At 34.5% G+C, this 20,467-nt stretch overlaps 1 protein-coding gene across 1 annotated transcript in view; it reads right to left on the bottom strand.

Annotated features, from left to right (window-relative positions):
- Positions 1-20,467, bottom strand: part of NECAB1 (N-terminal EF-hand calcium binding protein 1) — a 237,438-nt gene that overhangs the window by 150,571 nt on the left and 66,400 nt on the right. The window contains exon 3 of the mRNA XM_068525486.1: positions 7,022-7,047. Coding sequence (XP_068381587.1) covers positions 7,022-7,047 — 26 coding nt within the window. The remainder of the gene's footprint in view (positions 1-7,021; positions 7,048-20,467) is intronic.

Raw genomic sequence — 20,467 nt, 5'->3', positions numbered from 1 at the left:
CTGGCTCTAGTCAACTGCCTGCAAACTCCAGTGAGGAAGGCCTCAGGCCAAACAACCAATAAGAAGAAACACAGCCCCACTCATCAAAAAAATGAGACAACAAAAATATATGTTACAGACGAACGAGCAAGGTAAAAACATACAAGGCCAAATAAATGAAAAGAAAATAGGCAACCTACCTGAAAAAGAATTCACAGTAATGAGAGTAAAGGTGATCCAAAATCTCAGAAATACAATGGAGACATGGATAAAAAAATTACAAGAAATGTTTCACAGAGAACTAGAAGAAATAAAGAACAAACAAATAGGGGTGAACAAAACAATAACTGAAATGAAAAATACACTAGAAGGAATCAATAGCAGAATAACTGAGGAAAAAGAACAAATAAGTTAGCTGAAAGATAGAATGGTAGAAATAACTGCTGAGGAATAGATTAAGAAAAAAGAATGAAAAGAATTGAAGACAGTCTCAGTGACTTCTGGGACAATATTAAATGCACAAACATTCGAATTACAGGGGTCCCAGAAGAAGAGAAAGAGAAAGGGTATGAGAAAATATTTGAAAAGATTATAGTCAAAAACTTCCATAACATGGGAAAGGAAATAGCCACCCAAGTCAAGTAAGTGCAGAGAGTCTCAAACAGTATAAACCCTTGGTGAAACACACCAAGACACATATTAATCAAACTAACAAAAATTAAATTCAAAGAAAAAATATTAAAAGCAGCAAAGAAAAGCAAAAAATAACATACAAGGGAATCCCCATAAGGTTATCAGCAGATTTTTCAGCAGCCGGAAGGAGTGACAGGATATATTTACAGTGTTAAAAGGGAAAAACCTGTAACCAAGATTACTCTACCCAGCAAGGATCTTACTGACATTCGACAGAGCAATCAAAAACTTCACAGACAGGCAAAATCAGAGAATTCAGCACCACCATACCAGCTTTACAACAAATGCTAAAGGGAATTATCTAAGCAGGAAACAAGAGAAGAAAAAGACCCACAAAAACAAACTCAAAGAAATTAATAAAATGGTAAGAGGAACATACATATCAATAGTTACCTTGAATGTAAATGGATTAAATGCTCCAACCAAAAGACCCAGGCTGGCTGAATGGACACAAAAACAAGACTCATATATATGCTGTCTACAAGAGACCCACTTTAGACCTAGGGACACATACAGACTGAAAGTGAGGGGACAGAAAAAGATATTCTATGCAAATCAAAAGAAAGCTGGAGTAGCAATTCTCATATCAGAGACAATAGACTTTAAAATAAAGAATTTTACAAGAGACAAATGAGGACACTACATAATGATCAAGGGATCAATCCAAGAAGAAGATATAACAATTATGAATATGCACCCAACATAGCATCACCTAAATACATAATGCAAATGCTAACAGCCATAAAAGAGGAAATTAACAGTAACACAGTAGTAGTGGGGGACTTTAACACCCCACTTACACCAAAAGACAGATCATTCAGACAGAAAATAAATAAGGAAACACAGTTTTAAATGACACAATAGACCAGATAGATTTAATTGGTATTTATAGACGTTCCACAAAAAAGCAGCAGAAGACATTTTCACCTCAGTGCACACAGAACATTCTCCAGGATAGATCACATCTTGGGTCGCAAATCAAGCTTCAGAAAACTTAAGAAAATTGAAATCATATCAAGCATCTTTTCTGACCACAACACTATGAGGTTAGAAATCAATTACAGGAAAAACCTGTAAAAATCACAAACACAAGGAGGCTAAACAGTGTGCTGCTAAATAACCAAGAGATAACTGAAGAAATCAAAGAGGAAACAAACAAAAAAAAAATACATAGAAACAAATGACAATGAAAAGACAATGACTGAAAACTTATCAGATCCAGCAAAGGAAGTTCTAAGAGGGAAGTTTATAGAAATTCAACCTCATCTTAAGAAACAAGAAAAATCTCAAATAAACAGTCTAACCTTACAGCTAAAGCCACTAGAGAAAGAAGAACAAACAAAACCCAATGGTAGTAGAAGGAAAGAAATCATAAAGATCAGAGAAAAATAAATGAAATAGAGACAAAGAAAACAATAACAACAATCACTAAGACTAAAAGTTGGTTCTTTGAGAAGATTAAAAAAAAATTGATAAACCTTTAGCCAAACTCATCAAGAAAAAAAGGGAGAGGACTCAAATCAATAAAATTAGAAATGAAAAAGGAGAAATTACAATGGACACAGCAGAAATACAAAAGATCATAAGAGACTACTACAAGCAACTATATGCCAATAAAATGGACAACATGGAAGAAATGGACAAATTCTTGGAAAGGTACAACTTTCCAAACGTGAACAAGGAAGAATGACAAAATATAAACAGGTCAATCACAAGTAATGAAATTGAAACTGTAATTAAAAATCTTCCAACAAACAAGAGTCCAGGATCAGATGTCTTCACAGGCAAATTTTACCAAGCATTTAGAGAAGAGCTAACACCTTTTCTTCTCAAACTCTTCCAAAATATTGCAGAGGGAGGAGCACTTCTGAACTCATTCCACAAGGCCACCAACACCCTGATACCAAAACCAGACAAAGATATCACAAAAAAGAAAATTACAGATCCATATTACTGATGAACATAGACACAACAATCCTGCACAAAACACTAGCAAACAGAATCCAACAACACGTTAAAATGATCATACACCATGATCAAGTGGGATTTATCTCAGGAATGCAAGGATTATTCAATATATGCAAATCAAACAATATGATACACCATATTAACAAATTAAAGAATGAAAACCATACGATCATGTCAATAGATGCAGAAAAACTTTTGACAAAATTCAACACCCATTTATGATAAAAACTCTCCAGAAAACTGGGCATAGAGGGAACATACCTCAACACAGTAAAGGCCATATAAGAAAAACCCACAGCAAACATCATTCTCAATGCTGAAAAACTGAAATCACTTCCTCTAAGATCAGGAACAAGACAAGGATGACCACTCTCGCCACTCTTATTCAACATATTTTTAGAAGTCCTAGTCATGCAAATCAGAGAAGAAAAAGAAATAAAAGGAATACAAATCGGAAAAGAAGAAGTAAAACTGTCACTGTTTGCAGGTGACGTGATACTATACATAGAAAATCCTAAAGATGCCAAAGAAAATTATGAGAACTAATCAATGAATTTGGTAAAGTTGCAGGATATGAAATTAATGTGCAGAAATCTCTCACATTCCTATACACTAACAACAAAAGATCAGAAGGAGAAATTAAGGAAACAATCCCATTTACTACTGCAACAAAAAGAAAAAAACAGCTAGGAATAAACCTACCTAAGGAGGCAAAAGACCTGTATGCAGAAAAATATAAAACACTGGTGCAAGAAATCAAAGATGACACAAACAGATGGAGAAATATGACATGTTCTTGGATTGGAAGAATCAATAATGTGAAAATGACTATACCACCCAAAGCAATCTACAAATTCCCTGCAATCCCTATCAAATTACGAATGGCATTCTTCACAGAATTAGAACAAAAAATTTTACAACTTGTATGGAAACACAAAAGACCTCGAATAGCCAAAGCAATCTTGAGAAAGAAAAATGTATCTGGAGGAATCAGACTTCCTCACTTCAGACTATACTACAAACCTACAGCAATCAAGACAGTATGGTACTGGCACAAAAACAGAAACATAGATTAATGGAACAGGATAGAAAGCCCAGAGATAAACCCATGCACATGTGGTCACCTTATCTTTGACAAAGGAGGCAAGAATATACAATGGAGAAAAGACAGCCTCTTCAATAAGTGGTGCTGGGAAAACTGGAGAGCTACATGTAAAAGAATGAAATTAGAACATTACTTAACACCATACACAAGAAACGCATAATGGATTAAAGTGCTAAATGTAGGACTGGACACTATAAAATGCTTAGAGGAAAACACAGGAAAAACACTCTCTGAGATAAACCACAGCAAGATGTTTTATGACCCACCTCCTAGAGTAATGAAAGTAAAAACAAAAATAAACAAATGAGCCGTAATTAAAATTAAAAACTTTTGCACGCAAAGGAAACTATAAACAAGACAAAAAGACAACCCTCAGAATGGGAAAAAAATATTTGCAAACGAAGCAACGGACAAAGGATTAATCTCTAAAATATACAAAGAGCTCATGCAGCTCAATATCTAAAAAAAAACAACCCAATCCAAAAATGGGCAGAAGACCTAAATAGACATTTCTCCAAAGAAGACATACAGATGGCCAAAAGGCGCATGAAAAGATGCTAATATCACTGATGTTTAGAGAAATGCAAATCAAAACTACAATGAGTTATCACCTCACACAGGTCAGAATGGCCATCATCAATAAATCTACAAACAATAAATGCTGGAGATGGTGTGGAGAAAAGGGAACCCTCTTGCACTGTTAGTGGGAATGTAAACCGATACAGCCACTGTGGAGAACAGTATGGAAGTTCCTTTTAAAAACTAAAAATAGAACTAGCATATGACCCAGTATAAGCATATACCGTGAGAAAACCATAATTCAAAAGACACATGTACCTCAATGTTCATTGCAGCAATATTTACAATGGCCAGGACATGGAAGCAACCTAAATGTCCAACAACAAATGAATGGATAAAGAAGATGTGGTACACATATACAATGGAATATTACTCAGCCATAAAAAGGAATGAAATTGGGTCATTTGTAGAGATGTGGGTGGACTTAGAGTCTGTCATACAGAGTGAAGTAAGTCAGGAAGAGAAAAACATATATCGTATATAAATGCATATATGTGGAATCTAGAAAAATGGTACAGAAGAACCTATTTCCATGTCAGGAATACAGTTGCAGACATAGAGAATGGACATGTGGACACAGAGGGGGAAGGGGAGGGTGGGATGAATTGGGAGATTAGGACTGACATATATACACTACCATATGTAAAATAGATAGCTAGTGGAAGCCTGCTGCATAGCACAGGAAGCTCAGCTCGGTGCTCTGTGATGACCTAGATGAGTGGGATGCCGGGGTGAGAGGGAGGTCCAAGAGGGAGCGGATATATGTGTATATATAGCTGATTCACTTCTTTGTACAGCAGAAACTAACACAACATTGTAAAGCAATTATACGCTAATAAAAAATTGAGTAAGAGTACAAAAACAGTTATAAGCTGCATAAGATTAGGAAAGTAATAATTTTGCTCTCAATAGATATTAGATAATAGCTAAAGATGGCACAAATAGGAAACCAAAGACTCAATGCTAAAGTTCATACACAATTACCTAATTAAAGTCAAGTTATGTATTGACTGGTAGGAATAAGTTATGGCCTAAAGCTGCTATTTAGGAAAGTGAGTAATCTTGACTTGCCTATATACGGCTGCTGGGCGTGCACACTGGAAGAATCTTTGACTAACTACACTTTTGGGAATCTATCTTACAGAACTACTTGTATAAGAGCGCAAAGAGAATACAAACAAGGATGTTTACTTCAGTGCTGTTTGTCCCAGTGGAAATTTGGAAACAACCTGAAAATCCAAAACAACTGAAAGGGATTTGGTTAGAAATTTTAAGGTAAATGGGGCACTATGCAGCCTTTTTAATAAAATGATATAGAACAGTGTGCACTTGTATTGATCATATAGTATACACATTGTTGGAAAGAAACATACACATATATACCAATGTCATTACATGTGTAAATATGTTTGGAAGGATACATTCCAAGAAATTAGCAGTGGAGATCAGTATCAGGGGAAAGAGAAGTGAGTGAGAGCCTTTGACATTTTCTCTTATACACCTATATAATTCTGTGTTGCTAAATTTTAAAAAATAGTTAAATATTACTTCCATAAATAAAATAAGAAATATCTATACTTTATTTTAATAAAGGATTTATTAAAGTATTTTGAATACTAGGTCTATAATTTAGTAAACTGACAAACTAAATAAAAGCAACAGAATGAAAGTTTTAGATACTTGGACCCGTTAATTGGCTTCTACTAAAGAGCACAAGAAATCCATTTTCCATGTCAAACACTGCCCCTCCCACATAAAAGGGAGTATTTTTGCTGGGTGTGAGTCTACATATTTCATTTGCTAACACTGAAAATTTTGGTTTTAATTAGAATCCATTTTGATTAGAATATGTTTACTTTATATTCACAAAATAATGAAAAATGAAACTTCACTCTGGAAATTAAAATGCATATTCTTGAACAGAGGGGAAGTATTACAACACACAATTAGGAGTACAATCACTGGGTTTAAAAATATAGAGCAATTCTGTTGAATTAAAACCCCTTAACTAGTTCCCTAACTAAAATTATGCAGGAAAATCATAGTCAAAGCTTTTAAAATAAATATAGAGTAGGTCCTTAATCTTGTTCTATTATTAGAGAAGACACATTTTTGAGAACGAAGAATAAACCTCAAAAGTATTTGCCTTTTCATATTTCTAGCCTATTACTTTTGTTTCCACCCACAAAAACGAAGAAAATAAATGAAGAGGCCACTAAATCAGGAATTTGTTAAGACATCTCTCCCCACTGAATCACTTGTTTTGCAAGTGACATTCCAGAATGGTTTAGGCAAGGTATGGGACAAAGTTGTTTTTACATACCAAGGGATCAGCTTTGCAATAAAATAATCAAAGTCTCTGCACAGTATATTTGAAGTCAATAATGAAGTTGTATTAAACAACAATTTAAAAATATATTCAAGCTGGTGGAATATATTCTTGTGAAACTTATTGTACTAATTACAATTCTCATGCTATGAACAAATTAATAAGGGCCAACTCTTTCATCAGTGAAATACATGCTTGAGCAAAACTCATGGATAAAGATAAATTCCTTGAGATCTCAACTATCTTTTATGTTATTCCAGAACTCCTAATCTATGACATTAATTTCAGGGTTTGTAGAAATATGTAAGACAGTGTTCTTTTTTATTCTAAAGCAAGTAATGGGTTTGATTGGCTTTAAATAAACTTACCACATAGTTCTTCTGTGTCAAGATTGCTGAAAAGATGAAAAAAAGTATTATTATTTAGGTAATATTTAAGTTTTTAAATAGTTAAATACAGTTATTCCCCAATCTGTATTGTTATATTAATAGATGATATGTAGTTATGGTATTTTCTCTTATAGATTCTACACTGTTTAAGTAGTCAACCAAATATTAGCAATGATTATCAGATTTTGTCTTTAAACAGATAATTCTTGGGATTTGTGTTTCCCCCAGGTCATGCTGGGGGAATACTGCATAATTTTAAAGAATGTAGGCTCTGAAGCCAGAACGCTTGAGTTGAAATCCTAACTCCACCATTTACCATCTATGTGACCCTGAGTACTTTTCATCTATGTGTCTCAGTTCCTCAGTCCCAATACGGGGATAATAATAATTTCTGTTTCATAGGAATGTCATAGTATTTAAATTGGTTAATAAATATAAAGCAGTTAAAAGGTAATTGGCACAAATTAAACACTTAATAAATGTTAGCTGTCATATTCCTGACTTGGTAGAACTGCTAGAACTTCCATATCTAAATTCAACTTCTGGGTTAAGTTTGATTCAATGCTTATTTCAAATGATTTCTAAAATATAATGAAGAGTTACATTGCTTAATATTTACATGTAAACAATAGAAACACATTACTATAATGAAAATAACTTCAAAAGAGCCAGATGAACTGTTAGCAGATATAATACATTACTATCAGAAAAATAATGTCTTGACCAAGGAAGATATGGTACAGGAATTCAAGAATGGTCTAATATCAAGCAATACATCAATATAACACTACATCATAATTTAAAGGAGAAAAAACATCATATTAACAAATACTAAATGGGAATTTAATAAAATTCAACATTCATTCCTATTTTTTAAAGTTTAAGTGAAATAGGAATACAAGTAAACCTTTTGAAGATGAAGACTAATAAAAACCAACTGCAAACAACAGTTAACTGAAAATCTTTGACTACACACAGATGGTACATGTCAAAACTCAATGTAAATAAACTTCATAATTCAGTCTTCCTTTAAGAAGTAGTCAGGTTGATAGACAAGAGGGACACTGGTGTAAGCATTTCAAACACCAGTCCTTTTACCAGTTCCATCACTAAATTTGTTATATAATTTTAAATTCAGGACTTTATCTTAGGACATTGAATATTTGATCCTGGGCAAATGACATCTCCATACTAGAGTAAGTCTTTTTGTAGAGTAGTATTTGCCATCAGATAGAATATGCAAAGCCTTCTGTAATAGCTTTGGTGTGGACTCCTCTTTGTTCGTTTATTTATCTCACAAACATATACTGCTATGTGTCAGGCATTGTTCTAACTGCCATAGATAAATAGGTTGCAAGAACTACTGAGATGAATATCTCAGATCACTAGTCTCTAGCAGCTCAACTTAGAGGTAGACTTATGCAATAAATAGATAAAATGCAATAAAATAGTCAGGGGGGAAGTGGTTAACTGGCAAAAGTTATCAGGGACTATATAATAGAGGATAAAATTTGAAGACTAATTCTCAAAGGTTAAATACAAGTAAAAAAGACAAAGAAAGGAGGAAAATTCCAGTTAGAGAAATACCATTTGCAATAAAAATTTGAAGTGTTAAGAGTATGTTACAAAATTTCTAAATTACTAAACTGCTCAGAAAACTGAGTAATTCCTGTGGCTAGAACATAGCTCATTATGAAAAAAAATCAAACTAAAAAATGAAAAGCCTCATGTGATAGTCTAAGAAATTTCTACTTTTTCTTTTTGTCTATTTGGAATCAAAGAATTTAAAGGTGAATGGTATGAACTACAGTCTGGGCAAGAATGTGGCAAGGAGTGCTCAAGACCATCCACGGGGGCAAGAAGAAATACTTTTTATTTTTCTGGAAAAATGTATTTTATTTATTTATTTATTTTCCTAGAGTTTCATTGAGATATAACTGACATATAGCACTGTATAAATTTAAGGTATACAGAATAATGATTTCACTTATATACATCAGGGCATGATTATCATAATATGTTTGGTGAACATCCATCATCTCATACAGATACAAAATTAAAGAAACTAAAATTTTTTCCTTGTGATGAGAACTCAGAATTTACTCTCTTAAAAAATTTCATATATAATATACAGTGTTAATTATATTTATCATGTAGTACATTACATCCCTAGTACTTATATACCTTGTAACTGAAAGTTTGTACTTTTTGACTGACTTCCTCCAATTCCCCCTTCCCCAACACCCTGCCTCTGTAACCACAAAACTGATCTCTCTTTCTATGAGTTTGTTTGTTTTGGGAGTATAATTGACCTACAACACTATGTTAGTTCCTGTTACACAACATAGTGATTCAGTATTTCTATACATTTAGAATAATCACCACCATAAGTCCAGTTAAGTTCTGTCACCATACAAAGATATTATATAAGTAATGACTATATATCCCACGCTATACATTTCATACATGTGACTCATTAATTTTGCAACTGGAAGTTTATACCTCCTAATCTCCCTCACCTATTTCTTTCCTCCCCCCACTCCCTCCCCCTGGCAATCACCGGTTTGTTCTCTGCATCTGTTTCTGTTTCTGTTTCATTATGTTTGTTCATTTGTTTTGTTTCTTACATTCCACATATAAGTGAAACCATACATTTGTCTTTCTCTGTCTGCTTACTTCACTTAGGATAATACTCTCTAGGTCCATTCATGTTGTCTCAAATGGCAAGACTTTATTCTTTTTAAATGGCTAATATTCATGTATATTTATGTATATATGTCACATCCTTTATCCATTCGTCTATCAATAGACACTCAGGTTGCTTCCATATCTTAACTATTGTAAATAATGCTGCAATGAACATAAGGATGCATATATCTTTTCTTTTTTCCAAAAATAATAACCAGCATTTATTGACTGTTTACTATGTTCCAGGTACTGCTATAAACATTTTATGTAAAAAATTATGTAACTTTTTATTATGGGAAATTTTAAACTTAAGAAATAAAGGAAAGATCATTATGGATAAACAACAAGATCCTCCTGTATAGGACAGGAAACTATATTCAATATCCTGTGATAAACCATAATGGAAAAGAATCTGAAAAAGAATATATATATATATCTATAACTGAGTCACTTTGTTGTACAGCAGAAATTAACACAGCATTGTAAATCAACCATACATCAATAAATTTTTTTAAAAATTAAAGATCATTAAAAAAAAACTTTATGTATGCATTGCCCACTTTAAATCATTATCATCAACATTTTAACATTTTGCCATATATGTTTTATTAACCACCATCATTCTCCTCCCTCAATTTTTTTTTCTGGAGTATTTAAAGCAAATGCCAGATGTCCTATAATTCACTCATAAATATCTTAAATACATTCTTAACTTTTAAAATATATTAGCTATTTTAGTCATCAAAAGCAGATACTACTATTATTCCCATTTTACATATGTGTAAACTGAGGCAAATGTTATTGAGTGATTCAAACCCTGGAGTCTAATGGCCAGCCTCCAAGGTGGCCCCTGACCCCTGCCTCCTGGTATTCACATTTTGTGTAAGTGCCCTCACACGTTACACCAGGGTGGGTCTGGGAGACCATGCATATATCTTTTCTAATTGGTGTTTTTGTTTTCTTCAGGAGTGGAGTTAGTTCTATTTTTAATTTTTTGAAGAATCTCCATACTGTATTCTACAGTGGCGGCACCAGTTTACATTTCCACAAACAGTGCATGAAGGTTCCCTTTTCTCCACATCCTCACCAATACATGTTATTTATTGTATTTTTGATAATAACCATTCTGACAGGGGTGAGGTGATATCTCGTTGTGGTTATGCTTTGCATTTCCCTGATGATTTGATGTTGAATATTTTTCATGTACAAGTTGGTGATCTGTATGTCTTCTTTGGAAAAATGTCGATTCAGATACTCTGCCTATTATTAATTGGGTTGTTTGCTCTTTTGATGTTGAGTTGTATGAATTCTTTGTTATTTTGGATATTAAGCCCTTATCAGAAGTTCCTTTAACATTTCTTATAAAACTGGTTTGGTGGTGCTGAACTCTTTTTGCATTTGCTTGTCTCTAAAAATTTTCATCTCTCCTTCAAATCTGGAGTAAGCCTGGCCAGATAGAGTTTCTTGTTGTAGGTTTTTCCCTTTCATCACTTAAAATATATCATGCCACTCCCTTCTGGCATGCAGTGTTCCTCCTTAAAAGTGAACTGATTGATAGACTTATGGGAGTTCCCTTGTATGTAACTTGTTGCTTTTTCCTTGCTGCTTTTAATAGTATCTCTTAATTTTTGTCATTTTAATTACGTGTCTTGGTGTGTGTCCTAATGCAACCAGCCTCCTGGTAGGTGGGGCTGTTTCTCCAACTGGATATTTTTTTTTTTCTTGAGATCTGCTAGTACTGGTGCCACAGACTTGACAGTGGGTCAGGTCCCATTGCTAAAAAGCTAGACAGAGGATTCCAAGAGGGCTCTTGCCAGCACTTTGTGGTAGAATGGGCTCCAAGAAAAGGCTGCAGCCAATATCTAGGTCCCCAATGGTTCCATACTAAAATACTATTAAAGTACTAAAGTGTTTCTCACCTAAAACATTACCTTATTGAGCTGTTTACCTAAGCCATATAAAGATTCAGTGCAAAGGAAACTCTCCCATTTACCATTTCAACAAAAAGGATAAAATACCTAAAATGAACCTACCTAAGGAGACAAAAGCCCTGTATGCAGAAAACTATAAGACACTGATGAAAGAAATTAAAGATGATACAAACAGATGGAGAGATATATCATGTTTTTGGATTGGAAGAATCAACATTGTGAAAATGACTATATTACCCAAAGCAATCTACAAATTCCCTGCAATCCCTATCAAATTACGAATGGCATTTTTCACAGAACTAGAACAAAAAATTTCACAATTTGTATGAATACAAAAAAAGACCCCGAACAGCCAAAGCAATCTTGAGAAAGAAAAATGGAGCTGGAGGAATCAGGGTCCCTGACTTCAGACTATACTACAAAGCTACAGTAATCAAGACAATATGGCACTGGCACAAAAAAAGAAATATAGATCAATGGAACAGGATAGAAAGCTAAGAGATAAACCTACACACATTTGGTCACCTTACCTTTGACAAAGTAGGCAAGAATATACAATGGAGAAATGGCAGCCTCTTCAATAAGTGGTGCTGGGAAAACTGGACAGCTACATGTAAAAGAATGAAATAAGAACATTCCCTAAAACCATATCAAAAGTAAACTCAAAATGGATTAAAGAGCTAAATGTAAGGCCAGACATTATAAAACTCTTAGAGGAAACATAGGCAGAACACTCTATGACATAAATCACAGCAAGATCCAAAATAAACAAATGGGACCTAATGAAACTTAAAAGCTTTTGCACAGCAAAGGAAACCATACACAAGACCAAAAGACAACCCTCAGAATGGGAGAAAATATTTGCAAATGAAGAAACTGACAAAGGATTAATCTCCATAATTTACAAGCAGCTCATACAGCTTAATATCAAAAAAGCAAACAACCCAATCCAAAAATGGGCAGAATACCTAAATAGACATTTCTCCAAAGAAGACATACAGATTGCCAACAAACACATGAAAGGATGCTCAACATCACTATTCATTAGAGAAATGCAGATCAAAACTGCAATGAGGTATCACTTCATACCAGTCAGAATGACCAACATCAAAAAATCTACAAAAAATAAATGCTGGAGAGGGTGTGGAGAAAAGGGAACCCTCTTGCACTGCTGGTGGGAATGTAAATTTATAGAGCTACTATGGAGAACAGTATGGAGGTTCCTTCAAAAACTAAAAATAGAACTACCATATGACCCAGCAATCCCACTACTGGGCATATACCCTGAGAAAACCATAATTCAAAAAGAGACATGTACCACAATGTTCATTGCAGTATTGTTTACAATAGTCAGGACACGGAAGTAACCAAAGTGTCCATCAACAGATGAATGGATAAAGAAGATGTGGCACATGTATACAATGGAATATTAGTCAGCCATAAAAAGAAACGAAACTGAGTTATTTGTAGTGACGTGGATGGACCTAGAGTCTGTCATACAGAGTGAAGTAAGTTAGAAAGAGAAAAACAAATACTGCATGCTAATACATATATATGGAATCTAAAGAAAAAATGGTTCTCCAGAACCTAAGGGCAGAACAGGAATAAAGACACAGACGTAGAGAATGGTCTTGAGGACACGGGGGCGGGGGGGGAAGTGTAAGCTGGGAAGCAATGAGAGAGTGGCATTGACATATATAAATTACCAAATATAAAATAGATAGCTAGTAGGAAGCAGCTGCATAGCACAGGAAGATCAGCTTTGTGCTTTGTGACCACCTAGAGAGGTGGGATTGAGAGAGTGGGTGGGAGATACAAGAGGGAGGGGATATGGGGATTTATGTATATGTATAGGTGATTCACTTTTTTGCACAGCAGAAACTAATACAACAATGTAAAACAATTATACTGCAATAAAGATGTTAAAAAGGGGGAAAAAAGATTCGTGCAATCACTATCAAAATTCCAATGGCATTTTTCACAGAAATAGAACAAACAATTTTAAAATTTGTATAGACCCACAAAAGACTCTGAATAGCCAAAACAATCTTGAGACAGAACAAAGTTAGAGGTATCACACTTCCTGATTTCAAACTATATTACAAAGCTATAGTTATCAAAGCAGTATGGTATTGTCATAAAAACAAACATGTAGATCAATGAAACAGAATAGAGAACCCAGAAATAAACCCGTGCACATATGGTCAATTAAGTTGTGATAAAGGAGTTTAAGAATATACAAGAGGAAACAACAGTCTCTTCAATAAATGATGTTGGGAAAGCTGGACAATGGCATGCTGAAGAACAAAACCAGACCACTATCTTAGACCATACACAAAAATCAACTCAAAATGTATTAAAGACTGGAATATAAGCCTGAAACCATAAAACTCCAGCAAGAAAACATACGGGGTAAACTCCTAAACACTGGTCTTGGCAATGATTTTTTTTAATTTGACAAATTAAAAAATGCAAATGCAAAGACAACAAAAGAAAAAAAGAGGAAAAAAATGGAGCTACATTAAACTAAAAAACTTCTGCAGAGCAAAGGAAACCATGAAAAAATGAAAAGTCAATCTACACAATGGGAGAAGATATTTGTAAATCGTGTATCATGATATATTATATATAATCGTATATACATAAGGGGTTAATATCCAAAATATATGAAGAATTTATACAAGTCAACAGCAAAAAAAAAAAAAAAAAAAAAATCTGTTTAAAATGTCATCAAAGGACTTTTACATTTTTCCACAGAAGACACACGTATGGCCAGCAGGTACATGAAAGGTACTAAACCTCACTAATCAGGGAAATCAAGTCAAAATCACAATGAGATATCACCTCATACCATCAGAATGGCTGTCATCAAAAAAACAAGAAATAAGTGTTGATGAAGATATGGAGAGAAGGGAATCCTTGTGCATTGTTGGTAGGAATGTAAACTGGTACAACCATTATGGAAAACATAATGGAGGTTCTTCAAAAAATTAAAAATAGAACTGCTATATAATCTAGCAATTCTACTTCTGGGTATATATCCAAAGGAAATGAAATCACTATCTTGAAAAGATATCTGCACCTCCATGTTCAATTTAGCATTATTTACAATAGCCAAGATATGGAAACACCCTAAGTGCCTGTAGAAGGATGAAAAAAGAAAGTGTGATGTGTGTGTGTATGTATACATACATATATATATGAATATTATTCAACTATAAGAAGAAGAAATCCTGCCATTTGCAAAAACATGGATGAACCTTGATGGCATTAAGCTAAGTGAAATAGGTCAGATAGAGAAAGACAAATACCTGCTTATATGTGGGATCTAAAAAAAAACCCAAACTCTTAGATACAGAGAGCAGATTGGTGGTTGCCAGAGTGAGCGGTGTGGGGTGGGGGAAATGGGTGAAGGGGGTCAAAAGGTAAAAACTTCCAGTTAAGATTTAAGTTAAGGGGATGTAACATATAGCACAGTGACTGTAGTTAACAAAAATGTATTGTATATTTGAAATTATACCCAAGAAAAAAAGAGTGTAATGATGCGAGGTGATAGACGTCAACTAAACTTATGGTAATCATTTTGCAATATATACACATATCAAACCAATATGTTATACATCTTGGACAAATACAATGTTGTGTGTCAATTATTTCTCTATAAAACTGGGGAAAAATGAGCTATGGTGATTAAAACAAACAAACAAACAAATCCTCAGTGGAAGATCTACTGGGAAGTAGCCTAAGTAGAATGGCCAGAGGAGATTGTTGTCTCAGAAGTCAAGGAGAAGAGAGTTCCAGGAGTTCACTATACTGAAGAAAAGCACAATAAGGTATGAAGAAGAACCACTGCAATTTACACTTACTGTCTTTGGCAACTTTTGAAACAATAGTTTCAGTCCTTTCCTGAAATTGGAGCCAGGGCAATGCAAACATAGTATAACCATCACTCTCTGGAGAAATGTGGCATGAAAGGAAGAAATAATGTAGGGTTGTGGAGACATAGGGAGATGGAGTCAAATGAAGGGAGGAAGTTATATTTACAGACTGGAACCAAGACACTGAGAGGAAAGAGGAGGTAACAGATGGAGAGACGCCAAGCAGAGACAGGAAGGAGGGGTTTGAAGCACAGCTGTAACCTCAAAGCCGAGAAGGCATAGTCCTTTCTCCTAGCCTAAAAAAACTTTTTTTAAAGGCAGAAATCTAATCAGTTCATAACCATGTCTATTTTCTAGTTTAGAGTTTTCTAAATCTGGCTGAGCATTTGGACCACATGAGGAATTTTTAAAATGCAGATTTCCAGGCCAAACCCTTAAAGTTCAAGGTGTGACTTAGGAATCTCTTTAAAGAAGTTGCCAAGGTGATTTTGGTAGTCAGTCCTTCCCTCTCAATACTCTACCTTTAACACTTTCTCTCAAATCAAATAAACTATTTCTTAGAAAACTAGCACACGCTTTTTTGTAAATATACAAAACATTGGGAAATGGTCCAAATTTAAGAAAGTTTGTTATAACTAGCAATGTTTCAATATTCTCAAAAAATGAAAAAAAAAATTCAGAGAGAAAGAATGGTTACTTTGGAGAGTAGGATAAATGATGGGTTTGGAGCATGTTTATACCTTTCTTTTTATGCAATGAAATGCATTGTTATGCATAATTCTAGCATGCCTCATAAAATCCTTGATCTTTCTACTAATATTTCTAAAATTCAATCTTGAGTGCTTATTTCAAATATCACTTTGCTTTGAGAATTCAGTCTTTGCCATCAGACAGACAGTATAAGAAAGGCAAGAAGAAACATTCCAGAAAATTGTTCAATACAGTGGAGAAAGCTTTATTAGTGAAAAATGAATTCTTCCCTTTTTTCTTTTTTCTTTTTCTTAAAATCAATATTGTGTTTTCATCAAAATATATTCAAGTGCTTGATATGGACATGAGGGGAAAATAAGTTGTTTTGGAGTTCATATATATTTATGTTATTGGAAAGGGCAGAAATTACAAAAATTAAGCAAAATGTTAATTATAAGTGAAAAAAGAGGGAGGTTATTATGTGGAACCAAGACATATGGGATCTATTCCAACATTCTGAGGTACTATTAGCAATTATATGATGTTCTGAATTTTCTATGTGAGTTAGGGGAGGGAAAATAAATACTTTGTAGAAATATTTTGGACTTTGCATACATTTTATATCACCTATATCCAATATAATCTCTTCCATTCCACTGATTAATTTAACCACTCAAAAACATGTCTGGGTAGTGATCCTATATTTTAAAAAATCAGACTCAAAGAAAATCCATACAAATTTAAACAGAATCACATGTAAATGTCTGCATACATGTGCTGAGCAATATATTCCTTCAATGGCCTGCTTATCCCCCTTCAGGACCAGTACATGAACTTGTTTCACTGGTTTGCCTTATAAAATATTTCATTTTAATAAGATTCCTAAAACTCAAATTTGCAAGCTTATTTCAAATATCCCTGTTGCCATTGAGAACTTTGTCTTTGTCATCATGCAGGCAGTGTCCTTGTTTGTTTAGACAGGTAATAATTATACGTACAAGACATAACATTCAAAAGGTAAAATGGATTCGCCAGTGAAAAGTCTGTCTTCCTCCTACCTCAACCCCTAGCCACACAGCTCACTTCTGGTAGGGCATATATTATTTCCAGTTTCACGTGTATCTTTCCAAGAATATTCTTATATTAACTAACAAACTCATGCATATTTTTTTTTTCTTTTTTAATCAAAAAGTAGCATACTGTACAGGTTATTCTATATGTTGCTGATTTAATGACAATATATCTTGGACAACTTTCTTATCCATATATATAGTGTTGTCTCATTATTTATAGTGTTGTCTCACTATTTTATTATAGTGGTTTTCTACCAAATGAACGTACAGTAAATTATTTATGAAAGCCCTACTCAATGAGTATAACTGTTAAGACAGGCTACCTCCAAACTAACTGAAAGGTAATTTTACGTATAAAGAAGTCCCACATCAGTGCGCTCATCTCTAACTACTCCTCCTAAGTCCAGGCAATTCCCTCTCCAATTCATTGCTATCAGATGACATCCCATTCTCAATATATAGTCTCATGTTTGAAACCTGGGTTTAACTCTGTACTGTGAGACTGTATCTTGTAGCAGCAGAGAATCAGGAGATGTGAGTTTTTGCTTGGATCCACCATTGACTAGATGTGCTACTGAACTTAAATAAGTTGCTTAGATTTCTAAGCTAGAGTTCCCTCATGTATAAATTAGGGATAGAAATAATTATACCTTTCTCAATAGATTGTTTGTGAAGATTGAATAACCTAATATATATAATGCCTTTAGCCCCTTGCCTGGCACATAACTAGTATCCCCCAAAGTGGTAGCTCTCATTCCAAGGGGCACTTAGATAATTATGCTTTAGCAGACCAAAGGGGTGAAGGATCTTAGTCATTTACCATGTGCCAGCATTTCCTTTACCCTTAACCATATAGAACTGATTACCTATTATTAGGAGAGAATGACACCATTTTAAAGGGCTGGGTCTTTCTATTTCCAAGTAATATTATGATATTATGACAAGGGAAAGAGGATAAATGCATGAGATACTCTTTAGACTTTATATCTTTCCCTATGTCAGGGAAATTTTCCATGCTTGTTTATTTGCCAGAAGCTCAAATGAAGAAGAGAAAGGTGTAATTGTATGTCATCATTGTCAGTCACATTGGGTTACCTTGAGGGAGAGAAGTTCCTGTTTTCAGAGCTTGCCTGTGGGTGAAACTCTCCTTGACTGTCTCTCCTAAGATCAGAGAAGACATTGTGGGGAGTGTACTCAATTCTCCTTGGGCATAAAAACAGCTCCAACAGAGACCTCACCATCGTAGAAATCTGAAGAGCCAGTCAGGGTGATACCTGATTGTTACTGAATGCTATCTTGAACAGAAAATAAAGGGATTTGTAGAAACCCCTGTGGGCTGACTGACGGCATCTTCTTAGAATTCTGAAATTTTTACTCACAGTCTCATAAATGGAAGCTATTAATTAGTTCGAGATCTATAAGGAAGAAAAAAAATCATCCTTGATGTTTAATTAAAAAATTCTCCCGAAGAGCCCAAAGCCTAACTTCTCTTGTAATACTCTTCTACTAGCAGACATATTCCTACTTCCATAATTTTTCCTTCTCTTCCCTGGACCTGGAAAGACAACTTTCTTCCTCTCATATCATCATGTTAGACCCTGCAATGCCCTGCGTGTGTTCTATCTTCTTTACAATGCTGTTTTTGACCACTCCAGCCAATCTTTGACTTTCACTCTTCTGAACCGTCAACTGTCGTTCTTAGCCTTTTCTGCATACTGACCCTATTGAGAATCTTTAAAACCAGGAACCATCTCCAACTACTTAGCCACCTAGAAATGGCATATAAATATACGCAAAACTAGATTGGTAGTTTGAGAACCCTCAAGACCTATCCTTGCAATCCTAGGTTCTTAGCATTTTTCTCCGAATCAACCCACTTGGTACTGCCTTGTATTGTTATTTAGCTGGTAAATGTAATGCATGTATTATCTCCCTCTTAGGTTAGTAAATTCTTGAGCACATGGGTAGTAAAATTCTTAACTTATTGGTATCATTCTCAGTGTTCTATAAATATCTCAAATAGAGGTGCCTCCCAGAAGGGAGTGGCATATCAGGAACAGCAATGGGTCATTGTGCAGTGATTCTCACCCTTGGCTGCACATTAGTATCACCTAGAAAGCTTAAAAAATACTGATGCCAAAGCCCTTCCACCGGTTCTTATTTATTTGGTCTTGGGTACAGCCTTGGCCTAGTAATTTTTTAAAAAGCTTCCAGGGTAATTCTAATAGGCAGACAAGGTTGAGATCCACCAGTAGGTGACTAATAGTAAACTCTCCTGAATCAGACTGATTAGGTTTGAATCGAACTCTTACACATTGTAGCTGCATGATCTTAGCCAAGTTACTTAACTGCTCTGAGGCTCAGTTTACTCAATTGTAAAGTGAAGATAATGATAAATTTAGCCTTACAGGTTGTTCTGAGAATTAAAGGAGATAAATCTTGAAACATTTGACAGGGTCAGGCAAAGAGTAAGCACTCAATAGATATCAGCTGCTACTATTACTTTAAATAATAAACATACACACACAGATACTTTGGTATACACCTCACAACAAAGACCTAAGTGCCTTACCCTCTTGGAAACAACACAGGTGGTTCCCATTTAATTATAAGTGCCATCCTTCTAGCCATTATTCCCAGAGAGCTGTTTCCATGTTTTTGTGCTACAGCTCAGCTATATCATAAGATCCTGTTTCTGGGTGAGGCAGTAGAAACAGCAGAGAAAGCTCCAATGGAGATAATAAGTGAAAGAAGCTGGGACAGGTACAATATAGACTGTAATGGTCTATCTGAGTTAGCATCTTTGACTTGATGATACCACCAAATGAACTTCAGCAGGTGTATTCACGGAGCACATGCCTTCATAGCGCTCTCTGAGATTCCTCCTTTAAGCATTTTGCTGTGGGAGTTTGGCTTCAGGGGAGATTAATTCCTTGGGAACATTTTTGTGCAATAATAATCCATGTATAACTATGTTTTTCTCAGCTTCAAATGGTACTATGTTTTAGGATAATTGCAAATTTGAACAGACAAAGAAATAATATATTAAATACACACATCATTAGAAAAAAATGTGATCTTTGTTTCAGTTGGGTTGAATGATGCTAGTTTCCTAATAGCTTTCTTTATAGATGTAATTTAAAAAATAAAATCAGGGACTTCCCT

Source organism: Eschrichtius robustus, chromosome 17 (genome assembly GCF_028021215.1).
Source record: "Eschrichtius robustus isolate mEscRob2 chromosome 17, mEscRob2.pri, whole genome shotgun sequence".
Lineage (NCBI taxonomy): Eukaryota > Metazoa > Chordata > Mammalia > Artiodactyla > Eschrichtiidae > Eschrichtius > Eschrichtius robustus.
The sequence above is the reverse complement of the archived record's forward strand: the minus strand, read 5'-3'. Positions and strand labels throughout refer to the sequence as shown.